The following is a 14,890-nucleotide window of genomic DNA, read 5'->3' as shown; positions in this document are numbered from 1 at the left end:
GGAAGCATGGCCCCAAAAGCATCCTTCTAAAACCCGTTCATTTCACAATTTTTTTTTTCTGAAAAAGTAAGACCATCCACTAGGATGTTTCAGAACCTCTCCAGTTGCACTCTTAAGTTCAGCGTTATACATTCATTCTTCATAAATTCAGAATGGCACTTGCTCTGCTGGAGGTCCTGGGTATTGATAGGGGAGCGATCAGAACAGACCGTCTTTGCCATCAGAGAGTTTACCATTTACTGTGTAGAACAGACATTTTACAAATGGTGTAAGTCATTAAGAGGTGACAGAGAAGGAAGGAGGAAGGACATGGGACCTGGGAGCCCTCACCTAGCACAAGCTGCAGACCTGACTTAGCCCAGGTCCCTGAGAAGATGTGTTTAACTGGAACCTGAAGGGTGAGGAGAAGGTGTCCCAGTGAAGGGTTGGGGGTGAGGGGAGGGCTGACCGAGACAGAGAGTGAGGAAGTGCATGGGGCAGAAAGGTTTACTGTGTATAGAGCATGGGAGTGGGGAGGGGTGCAGAAGTCAAGACAGGGAGGCCTTAGAAGCCCTATTATGGGGTTAGGACTTTCTCTTCTGAGGGTGATGGGAAACCATGAAGGTTGTGTTGGGAATGACACCATGGTCAGGTTTACATTTCAGGCAGGCCCATCTAGCCATGGCATAAAAAAAAATTTTTTAACGTTTATTTTTGAGAGAGAGAGACAAAGCACAAGCAGGGGAGGGGCAGAGAGAAAGGGAGACACAGAATCTGAAGCAGGCTCCAGGCTCTGAGCCATCAGCACGGAACCCGACACCGGGCTCAAACCCATGAACTGTGGGATGATCGTGACCTGAGCTGAAGTCAGATGCTTACCCAGCTGAGCCACCAGGCGCCATGTCTAGCTGCGGTTTAAATGACCAACCATTGGGGTGCCTGGGTGGCGCAATCGGTTAAGCGTCCGACTTCAGCCAGGTCACGATCTCACGGTCCGTGAGTTCGAGCCCCGCGTCGGGCTCTGGGCTGATGGCTCAGAGCCTGGAGCCTGTTTCCGATTCTGTGTCTCCCTCTCTCTCTGCCCCTCCCCCGTTCATGCTCTGTCTCTCTCTGTCCCCAAAATAAATAAACGTTGAAAAAAAAAAATTTAGATGACCAACCATAGTGGAGCAAGACTGGAGGCAGGGAGACTAGGTGGGAAGCTACAAGAGCAGGAATCTAGGCATACGTGTTTAATTTCCGTCTAAAATGCATTCTTCCCCTAAAATGCCAGTTGGGGGACGGGAAAGGACTAATTGCCTGAACTCCTTGGGCTTCGGTAGATAACAGAGAAGCCTGGTAGACTTCCAGTTAAAGATGGTGACTTTGAACACACCGAATACACCTTTTATCTCCGCTCCCTCCCTAAAGCCCACTAGAGTGCAGGCAGAGGGATTTTTTTTTTTAGCGGCATAAAACCTATGGGGACATAGAGCATGAAATAACAAACAATAAGCATAACATTTAGATCCTGGATGGTTACCGACTCTACTGACCAGAGAAAGCTGAACCCTCGGCCAGCCGTGGGGAGAGCCAAGGAGCAAGCTGGTGGCCACGAGCCACCGGCTGGGAAGAGCATTTGCTCGCTCTAGACGGCGTGAGCCCCGAAGGGCGATCTCCTCACACCGTGACAAAATCATGTTGGAAGGAAGGAGGAGTAGGTGTGGGGTGGATGCAGAGATGGGGAAGGAAATGGGAGCAGAGCAAAGCCCTAGCCCTTCTAGTGCAGAGTCAGCAGGAGAGGATTCTGGTGCAAGCATTTACTTCAAAAAGTGGAGAAAGCCTGAGAGAAGAGTGGGAGGGGCTGGAGCAGTTGTCCTGGGGGCGGGAAACAGCTGTGTTTTTTTTGGGTTTTTTTGTTGTTGGTTTTTTTTTAATGAAAACTCTTAACGTGCTATTTAGCTCTTTAAAGTGTGTGTCGAGGCACCTGGGTGGTTCAATTGGTTAAGGGTCTGACTTCGGCTCAGGTCATGATCTCACAGTTCATGGGTTCGAGCCTGGCATTTGGGCTCTGTGCTGACAGCTCAGAGCCTGGAACCTGCTTCGGATTCTATGTCTCCCTCTCTCTCTCCACCCCTCCCCTGCTTGCAATCTGTCTCTCTCTCTCTCTCTCAAAAATAAATAACTTTTTTTAAAAAAAGAAAAATATTTAAAAAATAATAATAAAGTGTGTGTCACTTTGGTAAAAATAATAAGTAAATTCAAGGGAGAATACGTGGGTCTTGGACTCTGACCTGTGTTCCCCAGGACGTGTAGCCACTGGCAGCTGTGCCGTTGGCCACGTAACATGTGGTCAGTCTGAACTGAGATGTGGCCGAAATGTAAATGCACCAGACTTTGAAGACTTACTATGAAAAAAAAAAAAAAACCCACAAAGTAGCTTGTGCATGATTTTTTAAATATTGAATACATGTTGAAACAATAATGTTTTGGCTATATGGAGCCAAATAAAGCAGATTATGAAAATTAATTTCTTCCTTTTTGTTTTAAATGTGTGGCTACCAGAAATACAAAATAGCGTACGGATTCACAGCCTGTTTCTTTTGGACAGCGCCGAGGAGATAGATCGGGGCTGGAAACCTAGTTAGTGGGTGTCCTTGGGCTGGAGGCTGGGTGACTGGCCTTTTTGTCCTCAGTCGGAAAAGTCATGCCCGGCATACAAAGGTGGCTCTTGTGTTTTCGGCGTTTGGCCCTGCCTGGATAGGTCTGCAGCTGCAGGGCTAAGATGCTACCAGGATCTAAGATGAGCTAATAATGTCTTAATGTGAAAATTCAGGTAAGGGACAAAGACTTGCTTATTTAGTTGTCAACATGGACTGTATTTCCTAATTGACTTCATGAGGAGTCGGTTGCCCTGAATCCTGAAGGGTTGTCGGCTGCTTCATGTGGGCACAGACCGAGCCCAGGACTTTCTAGCCGCCATTGATGCTGTCAGAGTACTAGAGCCTTACTAATAAGACCTCTGGTCTTAATAAGACTAATTGGTATGTTGCATTCTGTATTTGAGATGATCACATGTTAGCCCAGAGTTGAAAAGTCTGGAATGTTTGGTGATTTATGAAATAAACATTGTTGGGATGAGAGTATTTTGGTGTTTTCTTTCCCAGCTGCACCTTGGACAGCAAAATAGTGTTAGCTTCCTGGAGCCGCTTCTCCCGTGGGAAAACACTGGCTTCTCTGCAGGTGTAGGTGAGGAGCACACACCGTCAGGAATGGCAGTCCCAGGGCCTCCCGGCGTTATGACAAAGCACAGAGTGCATTACAGCCAATGATTATTAGATTAAAGTATGTTTGGCTTCTGTCGCCACGAAGTGCTTTGTGTTATTACCTGGTGCTCACAAGACCCCCGGCAGGGAAGCGACCCCATTTTACAGATGTGGAAACTGTGCCAAAGAGTTGTGGGGTGCCTTGTCAAGGTAGCAGGGGAAGCAAGTGGCAAAGCCTGGTTGTCTGACCTCACACAGCCTCTTTCTAGAGCACTGCGTTGCCACTGAGTTTCTGTTCTTCTATCAGTCAGCTCCACACTGCCTGGTCTACACTTCTAAAATCTACAAAGCTCTAAAAATTTTTTTTTAAGTTTTCAGCAAGCCCATATTACAGGAAACCTAACCTGAACTCAATGCAGCTATGATTCCTGTTAGTTTCCTCTGCAGAAACATTAACATGCTTGATCATGGGGTCTGCCCCAGACCCTGCTTGCGAGTGCTGGCTAATATCCAGCATATGTAATTCATTGCTTTTTTAAATTCCTAAAATTCTGAAATCAAAAAAAACATGTCTTGTGCTAAGGAGTTTGGATAATAGATTGATCAAACCCCGACATTACCTGTTTTAGGTTTGCTAACACTGAGGCGTGGGGTAAGATCATACCTTACCATGATTTAATTTCATGGCCAGTGCGTTGCCAAGACTTTGTGCTTACCAGCCACTCCTCTGTGTCTGCTTTTCTTTCCAGTATGTTGGATGATTTCTCCCACGAGTTGGAGAGCACTCAGTCCCGGCTGGACAATGTGATGAAGAAACTTGCAAAAGTATCTCACATGACCAGTGGTATGTATGGCATTTAAAGCTTAAGAATTCCTACTTCATTCTAGAAACATGGTCTATAGCGTTCTCACAGGTGTGCCCCTTCAGATCTCTCTCCTGTCGTACATTTTTGGGTCTGCTTTCTTGTCAGAGAAGGAAGACCGGTAGGCACAGGCCTCGTCTGCCACTTGTGGCCTTCACCGGAGAAGTGGTCTTTGTGTCCCCCCACCGCACAAGGCTGGTGTGGTGGGTGGCTTTTCTCCTAGTGGAGCAACTCTCATTGCAATTACAAAATCCTTTTTTATTTCACTTTCTTATTTCCTTGCCCATATAGGGAACAGTAATGAAGAAGCCGGTTATTGTTTTCCCTGGACTTTCTTTTATTGAAAAACTCCTACCATTTCAGAATCAGATGGCCTTACAGATCTAATTTAAATTTCTTTCAGGGGCACCTGGGTGGTTCCGTCATTTAATCATCTGACTCTTAATTTTGGCTCAGGTCATGATCTCATTGATCTTCTAGTTTGTGAGATGGAGCCCAAGGGCTCCGTGCTGACAGCGGGGATCCTGCTTGTGATTCTCTCTCTCGCTCTCTGCCCCTCCCCCACTCTCAATGCGTGCGGTCTCTCTCTCTCTCTCTCTTTCTTTCTCAAAATAAATAAACTTAAAAAAAAATCTTTTTAAATAAAAAATAAATTGTTTTCACTTAAAGTCGTAAGTGAAATATTCCAGCAGATTTGCGCCAGAGTGGGGTGAAATTTTAACAGTTTTCAAATTGGTCACTATGTAGGAAGATATGTTCCAGTGACTCTATTTGTTGATGGCAGCAACCCACCTCCCCTAGTACATTAGAAATACTGCATTTTAAAGCCGAAGAACATCCAGTATCTCCTTTCTTCTTTAGTCGGCAGGGGGTGGCTTGGTCAAGGGAGGAACTGAGGTACTCCTTGAGGTGATGTAAATGTGGTTGAAGCAGAGCACTAGCACCCCCGCTGGAGCTTCCCATTTCTTGCCTCATTCTTCTGTGGGTTTCCTCTCATCAGGTATGTGTTACGGGGTCTAATGGTTCATTCAGCCTTCTGCGCTAAGGCTAATACAGATCTATATTTGCTTTCCAGCAGTTTAACTCATAGTCAAGTTAAAGAACAGTTGTCTGGGGCTCAGCTTCTTACCTGTAAAAAATAGGTTGTTGCCTGCCTCTTCAGAACATTGTGGAAGTTAAATTAAATAATAGTAATTAACGTACAAGTGTTTAAAGTGTCTCCCACGTATTAGTACTTACTTAATGTTTGTTTCTTTTTTAAAAAATAGGAAGTCAGGCAGAATATGGCCCTGCAGGGCAAAGGACCTGTTTTGTTTTGTTTTTTTTTTTTATCCAAAACAGAGGGAAGCTCGTAGCCAGACTTAGTTCCTTCTTTCTCTCCAGGGACAAATACCTTTATGCCTCCAGCAGCTTTTCATTGCCTGAAGCAGGCACCAGCTTAGTTAATCTTTCACACACTTAGAGAAAGGTTTGCAAAGCCTTCTTCCCTATTCCTCTGTTCTCTCCCACCTTCATGCTTCTACTTAAAAAAAAATAATAATAATTAGTGAAGTATTACATAACCAGTGTAAACCCCAGGCCCTCTCTAGTGTGTGTATTCATCACAAAGTCAAGTAGCTACTTCAGCACCAGTTTTGTTTGGGGAAGAGCAAAGAACAAAGATGCACTGTGTCTTTGTTTCTCAGCATTCCGGGAATGAATAATTTAGAAAAGTGCTTGCATTGTGATAAGCAGTGTGTATAAATAACACTGAGCCTTGCTTGTGCTTTATGCTACTTTATCCTGAAAGAAAAGTTTGGGGAGCAAAGTAGGGACTTCAATTATATTTGTCTAAGAAAAAGGGCCAGGAGACGGAGAATTTAGCCTGAAAGGCCCTTCAGTTTAGACAGCTTGCCCATGGTTTTTTCGTTTTAAGCTTTGCCTGCTCCCAAAAGAAAGATTGCTCAGGGCCTCCTGCTTGGTGCTCTTGGCTTCAGGTTGACACCAAGGCAATTTGTATTTGCCTCTGTTCTCCATAACTTCTGGGCAAGTTCGCTGCTTTTTAATCTGTACTTAAAGTATATGAAGACACGTTGAAGTTGATCAGGCAGTAACCGAGCTCACATGCCAGCCACACGGTTCCGGAGAATCAGAACGTCTGCCCTTCCCCGTGGCTGGCTGCCTCGTGGAAGAAATCAGCCGAGATGCCACACTCGCTTTATGAGTGACCCAAGGACGGTGTATTCTTTTGAGTAGAAGGTTCTTTTGAGTCTTCCCTCACCTTCTAAAATTTTTTTATCTTTTCTCTCCAGTGGAGGAAAATATACTGGAAGGGGAGAAACACCTGCCATTGGAGCTCTCTTTGTTCCCATCTACTTTTTGAAGCAGGTCTTGAGCTTACAAAGCTGGTTAGGCTTTTCCCTTGAGAGCACAGAAGCCTTTGTGGTTAGTTTTGCCCCCCTTCTGGGGAGAAGTCAGCGGGTGAGGTTACCTGGTTCAGGCTTCCTAGCAGCAGCTTAGCACTTCAAAGGGAAACGGCTTTTTAAAGGAGCGTCCCGGTTGTGCTAGCTTGTATGAGGGATGTTGTCCTTGATGAAAACCCCTATTTAATGCAATCCTGGAAGAGAGAGTGATCGGAGGTGGGAGGGGCTTGGGGAGAGGCTGATGGAAAGCCAAAAAGTGGAAAACTGGTTCGATATTGAGAATCTAGGGTTGAGAATGCTGGGGGGTGGGGGGCATAGGGATATGTGTCAGGTTGGGGGGCAGGGATGGTTAGGAAGCAGTTATCTTGCCTGTTTTGTCCTGGAAGAATACCAACTAATCATTTTAATGAGTGTTTTGAAGTTCTTATAGGCATTTTTAAATAGATGAAAGAATGCTAGATTAACTCAAGTTCTCTTGAGCAGTGAAGTGATAGTTAAACAGATTAAAAATATTATCTGAGTAGGCCAGTTCTGCCTCCCGTGCCCGTTGGACTAGTCCTGTTCAGACAAGGAACCAACAGACTTGGGGTCTTTGCCCTGATCACAGTTTCTAAGTGAGTTTCTAGAGTGTCTGAAGTAGAGCAAGGTGATCACCACCAAGAAGGTACTTACTTTGCTTACTGTCACTTGGTGGCAGTCTCTTGGCCGGTTCTAAAATTTTGCCAGCCGTGGCAGTTAGATAATTTAAGTACTGGTTTGTGGACTTAGCATTGCTTTGAGGAAAGCTTTGCAATCGATTTTCCTAGATGCGGACCTTCTTATACTGTGATCCTCCATAGCCATGGTGTCCTAGAATCTGCAGGCTTTCAAGTAGACTTTTGATGAATCAGTTTACCTTCATATCCCTGTTTAGATGGAGGACTCCTCTCTAGCAGCAGAAATACGTTTTCATGGGCCAGTGAAAGTCTGTTCTGTCAGTCTGGCCCTTTGTAGAAAGACTGCTTGTTCTTTCTACCTCCACAAGTTCAGGAGGCATCCTGGCAACGGTGGCACCCTGGGCTCCACATCCAGCCTGGCCCAGGGTGAGCGAGGGTATTCGTGTTTCCTGCCAGGCACGCGGGGGATTGTGGGTGGAGCTGGGGCTCTGCCGGGGTCTGTGTGGGCCCTTCTGTTCCTCCGCGCCTCCTTGCTCTTGGGGTTTAGATGGACTCTAGCCACTTAGTTTCCGGTGCTTGTTCTGAAGTGTTGGTAGGGCAGGTTTCAGAGAAGGCCTTCCACTTGGATTCAGTGGTAAGCTGCGTAAGTTACTTTCCCAGTAATCTCTCCTGGAGGGGTGTGGCGTAACAGTGATTGTGCTTGTGGTCCCCGGAGTTTGCTTTTTCAGCCCTTCATTTCCTGGAGTGACCAGCGGGAGCTTTTATCCTCTTTCTGTCCTCCCCTAGTGCCCGTTGAGCAAAGAACAGGATTCTTGTTGAATGAAGTGATTTGGCTTTGGTAGAGGATTAAAGCGAATGGGCTTTGATCTGTAATGCCAGTGCCAGCACCTTGCCAGGGGCATGGTACCCACCAGCAGCCAACTGAGAGCCACGGGTTTTAATGAAAGACTTGAAGCGCGGAGCACGTACTGGTTACAGGCCCATGTTCGAGGGACCGGCAGAGCTGTGGGTGCACATGCGGTGCAGGCGCAGACACCCGGCCCGCGGGCGGGTTCCAGATCCTCCGAGCCCCCGTCATCGGCACACTCTGGCCCCTTTCTGCTGCGGGGAGTTGCATGTGACTGTACCTTGGGGAACGTAGAGTCCCGAGAGCGCTAATCCTCGTGTCCTGCCTTCCAGACAGGCGCCAGTGGTGTGCCATCGCCGTCCTCTTCGTGGTCCTGCTGGTCGTGCTGGTCCTCCTCCTTGTGCTGTGACACGGCCGGCGCAGCCCCTCCTGCACTCGAACCCGGGGAGGCGGGCAGCGGCGCCGGGCGTTGCCGTCCCCTCCCGCTTCTCTCTGGAAGACGCGGCCTGCACTGACCCCCCTCCCCGTGACCCCACCACTGACAGCTGCTCTGACCCGGCGCTGGCAGGGCCACGGGGAACACTGGGTGGACGACCGTGCACTCCTGGCCCGCCTGGCCCACTCTGAGGATGGCCCGCCACTGCTTTGCCTCCCAGGCTTCACGCCCCAAGGACGGCCTCGGAGGAATCCAGAAAATTCCGCAGACTCCACTAGCGCTTGCTGTTGCTCATTCCATCCATCTCGGACAGCTCTTTTCTCCGGCCCAGACCCTTCCCCCGGCTCCGACGGCGCACCATGGTCCCGTCCCAATGAGCCCTGTCCGGAGTGCGGGCTCCCGGGCACGTTTCATTCCCCGCTGCCCCTGACAGCCAGTCGCTGATGGGAACAGAAGGCCCAAGAAGCAGTTTGTGACAGAAGACGCACCGATCCATTTTTCAGGGATAAGTGCTGGGATAAAATTGCTTTTCCAGGCACATTATTTTGTGGTAGAAATAGCTAATGGAGAATAATGGAAAGCACTAGGCTTTGGGGATGCTAACAACGGGTGGCTTGAACTGAAGGGAGGAGAGGGTGGCAGGACCCAGTTTGCACAGCTGAGGGAACGGTGGGTGAGGTTGCTGGAGGTCAGAGCCTTGCCAAATTCACGTTGCTGTCCTGGTGCAGCTTGTATTTTTAGGACCACCTTTAACTGTATGGCTACAGCACACTTGAACGAGTTAGGGTCCCTGGCCAGCCTCCTCGACGGTTAGGTCACTCCTGTGGCACTCTGCACTGGGGGCGGGGGGTGGGGGGGGATGGGGGAGGTCACGGTTGGGAGTGGTTAGTACATCATTAGCACAGCGACACTCAGAAACCATAATGACAAAAAAGGCTAGTTCTGAACCAGACTTCTCTTACCCTGTGAGTCATGGCAAGAATGGGTAGGTGAACTTGAGGGTTTTTTCCCCCCTAAGATGACAACTCAGTTTTTTGGTTTTTTTAATCATCCATTCAAATAACTGAGCCAATCCAAATTTAAATAATGGATGCTTTAATTGAGTTTTAGTAGCTGAAACTGCTGAGATGCTAAATTTCAGGCTTCTGATTTTTTAAATGCCTCCAACGTACACGTGTCTATAGGATATTTATATAGCCTCCCTGATGCTGTCACCACTGTTGAAGCAGCAGCTGACCCAGAGCCTGGCAGGGGAGGCCATGGCTGTCCTCACCATCTTTTTGTGCACTTGGAAAGCACAGCCAACATCCGGATAGAGCTCTAGCTTGGACTTCTTGTTTCCTCATCTGTTGGGGTCCACTCCTCGGCACACTGGTTGTTTTTTTTTTCTTTTTAATTTTTTTTCTTGTTTGTCTTTCTTGTTTATTTGCTTTCGGCTCCCCCCCTCCCCCCGCCCTTTTTTGTGATTTGCAATGATGTACTTGCCCAGCTGACTTTTGACTTGCACTTTTTAATAAATATTTGTAACAGTTTTTTAAAGAAGGGTATTTTCTCATGGTTAGGATCATGGTAGGTAAGTAAATCTGCCTGTTGATGAAAGCTAAAAGCAGATTTATAAAACTAAAAGGGTGGTTGACATCCACGTTTACAGTCAACTCTGATATATAAATAAGTTATTTTTTTCAAATTAGCAAAAAAAAAAAAAAGATTACTACAAAGGGCTTCCAATATAGGGTACTAGGTTATTTGTTTTACAAAGTTTCGAGACTCATTCAAATAGTCTTCTCTAAACTTAGAACAGGGATGGTCCTTAGATTTGCATTAAAATATACAGGTCTTTGTTAAACATAAATGAGGACCTTGTCTCAGTACTGTATCCACACTCCACATCACAAGAGGCAGTAGGCATCCTAATGGCCTGTATGATTATGCTCTTTACAAGCCATGCTGTTGTCCTCCTATTACCAGATTTACTGTGCCCCACACAACTGTCGCATGTGTCAGTGGGCTTGTTGGGAACACGCCTGGTCATGAATGAGTAAGATGCTTCCCTGGTGTCGGAGGGGAGGGGGGCTGGGGGGGGCGGCAGGTTTTGTGATCTGAAGGCTTAATTACTAAGTGTTTGGATGAATCTAGAATCAGCATGATGACCTCACCTAATTTCAAGTATTTGCTGAACAGTGGCTATTGTAGACGAGACTCCTGAAGCCGAAGAGGGAATTATTTATGAGGAGGAAAGTTTACTTGAAAATACAAGCACTGCATGTGTGCTCCCTGCAGGCCCCTGTCTCCTCGCCTCAGAGGAACTGCTCTTTGACAGGCAGCCTCTTAATATCTTCGTCAGAGCCAGCTCTGCCCCAGGCATAACTCCTGGCCCAGCGGGCTTGATCCTGGGCTTGACCCTGTTGGGTCTACGGGGCATTGCTACAGATGAGTTCATTTGAAAGCCTCCACCCAGACCGCAAACCATGGCGGTCCAAGAGAGTAACCCAGGGGCTTAGGTTGACTTTTGAGGACAAATGTTGCCTCCTCGGTGATCCTGACACTGCCGGGCTCCAGAGGGCACCTAAGTGGTTCCCCGGCCGATAGGAGGGGGAGAGCAGTGGACACCGGCGACCCCCCCCGCGCTGCTCAGGGGCACATCCTAGAAGCAGTTGGGCTTTCTCCAGCCTCTGCACCTCGACACGTACTCATCATTTCTAAGGAAGTGGCAGAATGTGATGGATAAAGAGAAACAGCTCAACTTGTGTTTATTGCAAGAACGTTTTTCTAATCAGCTGATTTGGGGGGTTAATTGGGGGAATGAACCGTTGAGAGAGTTAGCCAGAGTGGGGGATCCAGCTGGAAAGCCGAAATACCTTTAGGTTTTCATCCTCGTCTTTGATCTTGCCTTTGTGTGGACTGAAAACGCCCCGTGCTCTCTGTGTGCCCGCTGCTGGGTGGCAGTTGGAAGTCACTGCGTGTGTGTTACATGACGATCTTCACGCCAGAGCCGAAGGGGGAGAGACTTGGGAGCTTGCCCATTATTCTCTGCTTTTAGCCAGAGTTAAACAGACTGATGGGTCTGGTAGCCAACCACTTGGCAACTTCTACTCCTTCTCACCTCGTGAGATTCAGGGCTGTGAAGAGAAATCTAGTCTAACTCCAACAGAAATCTGTCTCTGTTAAGTGTTTTACCTTCTGTAAGCGAAGGTGGCAGAGCCAAGATCTTTCTTCTGGTAATTTCCCTGGCTATAAAGTGAGACCATTACCTTTCTAGAGAATTCATAGCATTTGAAGATCTAGGAACTGAATTATACATAGGAGTTGCTTTTCAGCTCTGTGGACTCGGATCGCTTGGCTTCACCTTGTACGGCAGGATGAACTTGGAAGCGAAACAAAATTGGGGCAGTCTGAAAAGCAGAAGTTCCAAAACGTGGCATGCACTACCTCCCTCTTTGTGTTCCTCTCGCTGGCATTTCTTTCCCTCCCAGGTTTTTGAAAAATAACATTTTTGAAAAACGTGTTCTTTCTCCATCAAGAGCAGAGAGAGAGGTGAAACCAAAGAGCTCTCAGACCTTCCGCCCCTCTGTCACACTGTGTCACGCCTGACCCGAGTTGGTTCACGAAGACCACGCCCCACGGAGTGGGCCTGGGCTGCTGGCGGGGGCGCAGCAGCGCCCCCCCCCCCCCCCCGGGGCCTCTGCTTCTGAGGGAGGGACAGTCCCGTCACCAGGCTGGCCTGATGAGGGGAGACCCACTCTCTGTTCTGTCCGATGCCCTGTCCCAGCTCTCGTGAATGTGCTTGCGCAGCAGTCTGTCGGATGTGAATGCGGACACCAGGCTCCCCGTGTTTACTTGCCGTCCTGCTCACTGGGAAGCTGCCGACTGGTATTGAGTCCAGAAAATCAAGAGAATTCTGAGCAGAGGGAAACAGCCATCCAGGTGAGGGCAGCCCTGCGGTGACCCTCTGAGACAGAAGCCCGCACAGCTTAGCACAGGTCGCTCGGTGGGGCCGAAAACTCCAGACCTGCTGGCTTCTGGGGCCAGCATCCCTGACCTACGCTCGGAAGCATGTGGACCACCCAGCGCGGCCCTTTTGTTTTAGAGACGAGACCACTCACTGCAGCTCCCCCAGCAGACAGGGCGGCATTTGCCGGGGTGCGTCTTGGGCTGGGCCCCAGGGAGCTCGTACACTGCGTGCGGCCAGTGACCTCAGCGGCACAAGAGGGTAGGCCGGTGGTGGCCTGTCGTGCTCACCCCTTGCTCCAGCTTCTGGGCGTCTGCTTTTGGACAAACACTGAAGCTCCGAAAGTTCCAGCGGCCCCTTGGCCGTGTTGCTGCCATCTACCTGCATGTGACAGCTCCTTATTACGTTAGAGTCTCTTTACCAATGCAGGGGTGGGGAGGTGGGGAGGAAGCAGAAAGAGCTTGGTTTCTCTCTGACGTAGACTAATGTGTTGGTGCTGTTTTCCTTCCAATGTGACCTTTGTCCAGAAATGCCCCTCCCCAAGGCCGTGTGGACGGTAACTGCACTTCAGCAGTCATTGTCCCAGTCACCTGCCCGACTGCTTGGTAGGGACCTGGTTTGCCAAGTGCAGCCAGTGAGAAAGTGTATTTTACCTTCTTTTTTTTTTTTTTTTTTTAAGGCTATGAATTCTCGAACCCAGAAGCCACTTGATCCTCCAGGGGGTGTTAGACATAAGACCACCCGGCTTCATTGTTTGTTGACCAAAGCTCTCGGGCCTTGTTCTGTCGCCCTGGCGGTACCCCAGCGCTCCACACGAGCCAGGCTGTCTGTCAGCCCGGGGGTGACCCCATGTCCAGGGTTGTTCTTGCTGGACTCTGCAGAGAGCGGGCTTTAGCCAGGACCATGCTACTGAACAGGAATTGCAGCCCTGGGGGTAAGTCTGCTCTGGGAGAGGCAGACGTCCTAGTCCTCAGGAGAAGAGAGAGTCTGCAGGGTGGGGAGAGGCCAGCCAGGTGTTCCCACTAAGAAGTTACTGGAACTTACCTGTAAGCTTGATGTGGGTGTGTCCTAACTTGACCCAGGAGAATGCCCTGGGTGAGGGTGGCCTGGAAACCAGGAAAGGGCCAAAGACCGCAAGCTGTAAATGATTGTGGCTTCGGTTTGTGTTAAGTGGAGATTGGCTCTCACTGGCTCATTTGTAATCAGAAATTAGTGTAATGAAAAAATCGAATGTGTAACACGTGGCAACACTCAGCAGGACTAAATTGTCGTATTTTTCTTCCAAGGATAAATAACCTACAGTGTTTTATTTTTAAATAACCAGAAGGCACAAACTAAAGACGTGAGATCAAGGATTCGAATTTAAGATGCCTGGGTGATTTCCAGATGGTGCGCACCCCCCCTTCCTCCCCACGAGAAGAGCCCAGTAGCCCTGGTGCCAGTTTACATGCCCCTCCACAGGTAGATGCATTCTTGCTCTTTCGACAGGCTGGGTCTCCCAAGTGTGGTGTGGGACCAGCGGCGGCGGCGTGGCCCCTGAGCTTGCTAGAAATGCAGGTTCTCAGGCCCACCTGGATCTGTCGAATCACAGACTCTGGGGGTGAGGCCAGTGGGCTGTGTTTCACAAGCCTTCCAGGGGATTCTGCTGCCCACTGTAGTTTCAGAATCACTGCTCCTGCATCATGGAATTTAGGCTACAGTAAACCATCCCTGCATAATAAAACCTCTTCCATAGCTTTGATCGTAATCCTGACATTAAACAAACTGATGACACTATAAACTTGAAAACTTTTTAAAAATACTTGCGTAAGAAAAATCTCAACTAGTCGTCTTTCAAAGTGGTATTTTTACACCCTGAAGTCTATCAGTAATGTTTCTTATTTCTGCTCTTGAAATCATGTTACAGCTGTACAAAGAATACTGTTCAGTATTAAAAGAGAAATGGAGAGACCATGACCTTTGTCAGTTGTCGTTTTTTAAGTTTTGTTTTTCTCTTATTTCTTTTCATACTTACATACAGCTCCTTCCTTCTGCCCCCACCAGTAAACACAGACATATGCGTATGCCTGGGGTGGGGAAAGCGTGTGGCTGTTGGAAGATCTGAATTATAAATTGTGCTCTCTTGGGCTGGGCAAGTTACGTGAATTATTAAACCCCAAAATAACCACATTATGGATTCAGAATGCCATACGGCACAGTTTCAGTTGGGACAAGGAGTGTGGGGAGCAGAGAAACAACACAAAAGGAACTGAGTCTTTTATTTCCCTCTCACCCAAGTGTTGGCCAGCAAGAACACTGGCCATCCCAGTTGGCAGGTGAAAGAGCCTTCCTTCGATTCTGTGTTGGACAAGATGACGAGGCTATATAAGCTCCTTAAGGACAGGGACCTTCATCATCCCATCTATCCTCCTCATCTTCCCTCATTATCTGAACACCTTCTATGTGCCCAGCACCATTCTAGGTGCTTCATCTGTATTAATGCAGATGATACTTAAAATGGTGTTTTGAGACTA

General features: G+C 48.2%; 1 protein-coding gene across 3 annotated transcripts in view; it reads left to right on the top strand.

Moving 5' to 3' along the window:
* The window catches only part of STX6 (syntaxin 6), a 51,941-nt gene extending 37,608 nt beyond the window's left edge, over positions 1-14,333 (top strand). Inside the window, exons 7-9 of one of the 3 annotated variants that reach the window (XR_006705743.1) lie at positions 3,974-4,068; positions 8,325-9,802; positions 10,610-14,333. Coding sequence is in view for 1 of the 3 variants with exons in the window: in XM_045452572.1 (XP_045308528.1) it covers positions 3,974-4,068; positions 8,325-8,401 (172 nt within the window). In the remaining 2 variants the exon portion in view is untranslated. Of the gene's footprint in view, positions 1-3,973; positions 4,069-8,324 lie in introns of all 3 variants that reach the window. The other 2 variants (XR_006705742.1, XM_045452572.1) reach the window with 2 other exon arrangements.
* The last annotated feature ends 557 nt before the right edge of the window (positions 14,334-14,890 follow it).

Source organism: Leopardus geoffroyi, chromosome C3 (genome assembly GCF_018350155.1).
Source record: "Leopardus geoffroyi isolate Oge1 chromosome C3, O.geoffroyi_Oge1_pat1.0, whole genome shotgun sequence".
In the NCBI taxonomy this organism is placed as follows: Eukaryota; Metazoa; Chordata; class Mammalia; order Carnivora; family Felidae; genus Leopardus; species Leopardus geoffroyi.
Note: the sequence above shows the minus strand (reverse complement) of the source record. Positions and strands in the feature narration are given on the sequence as shown.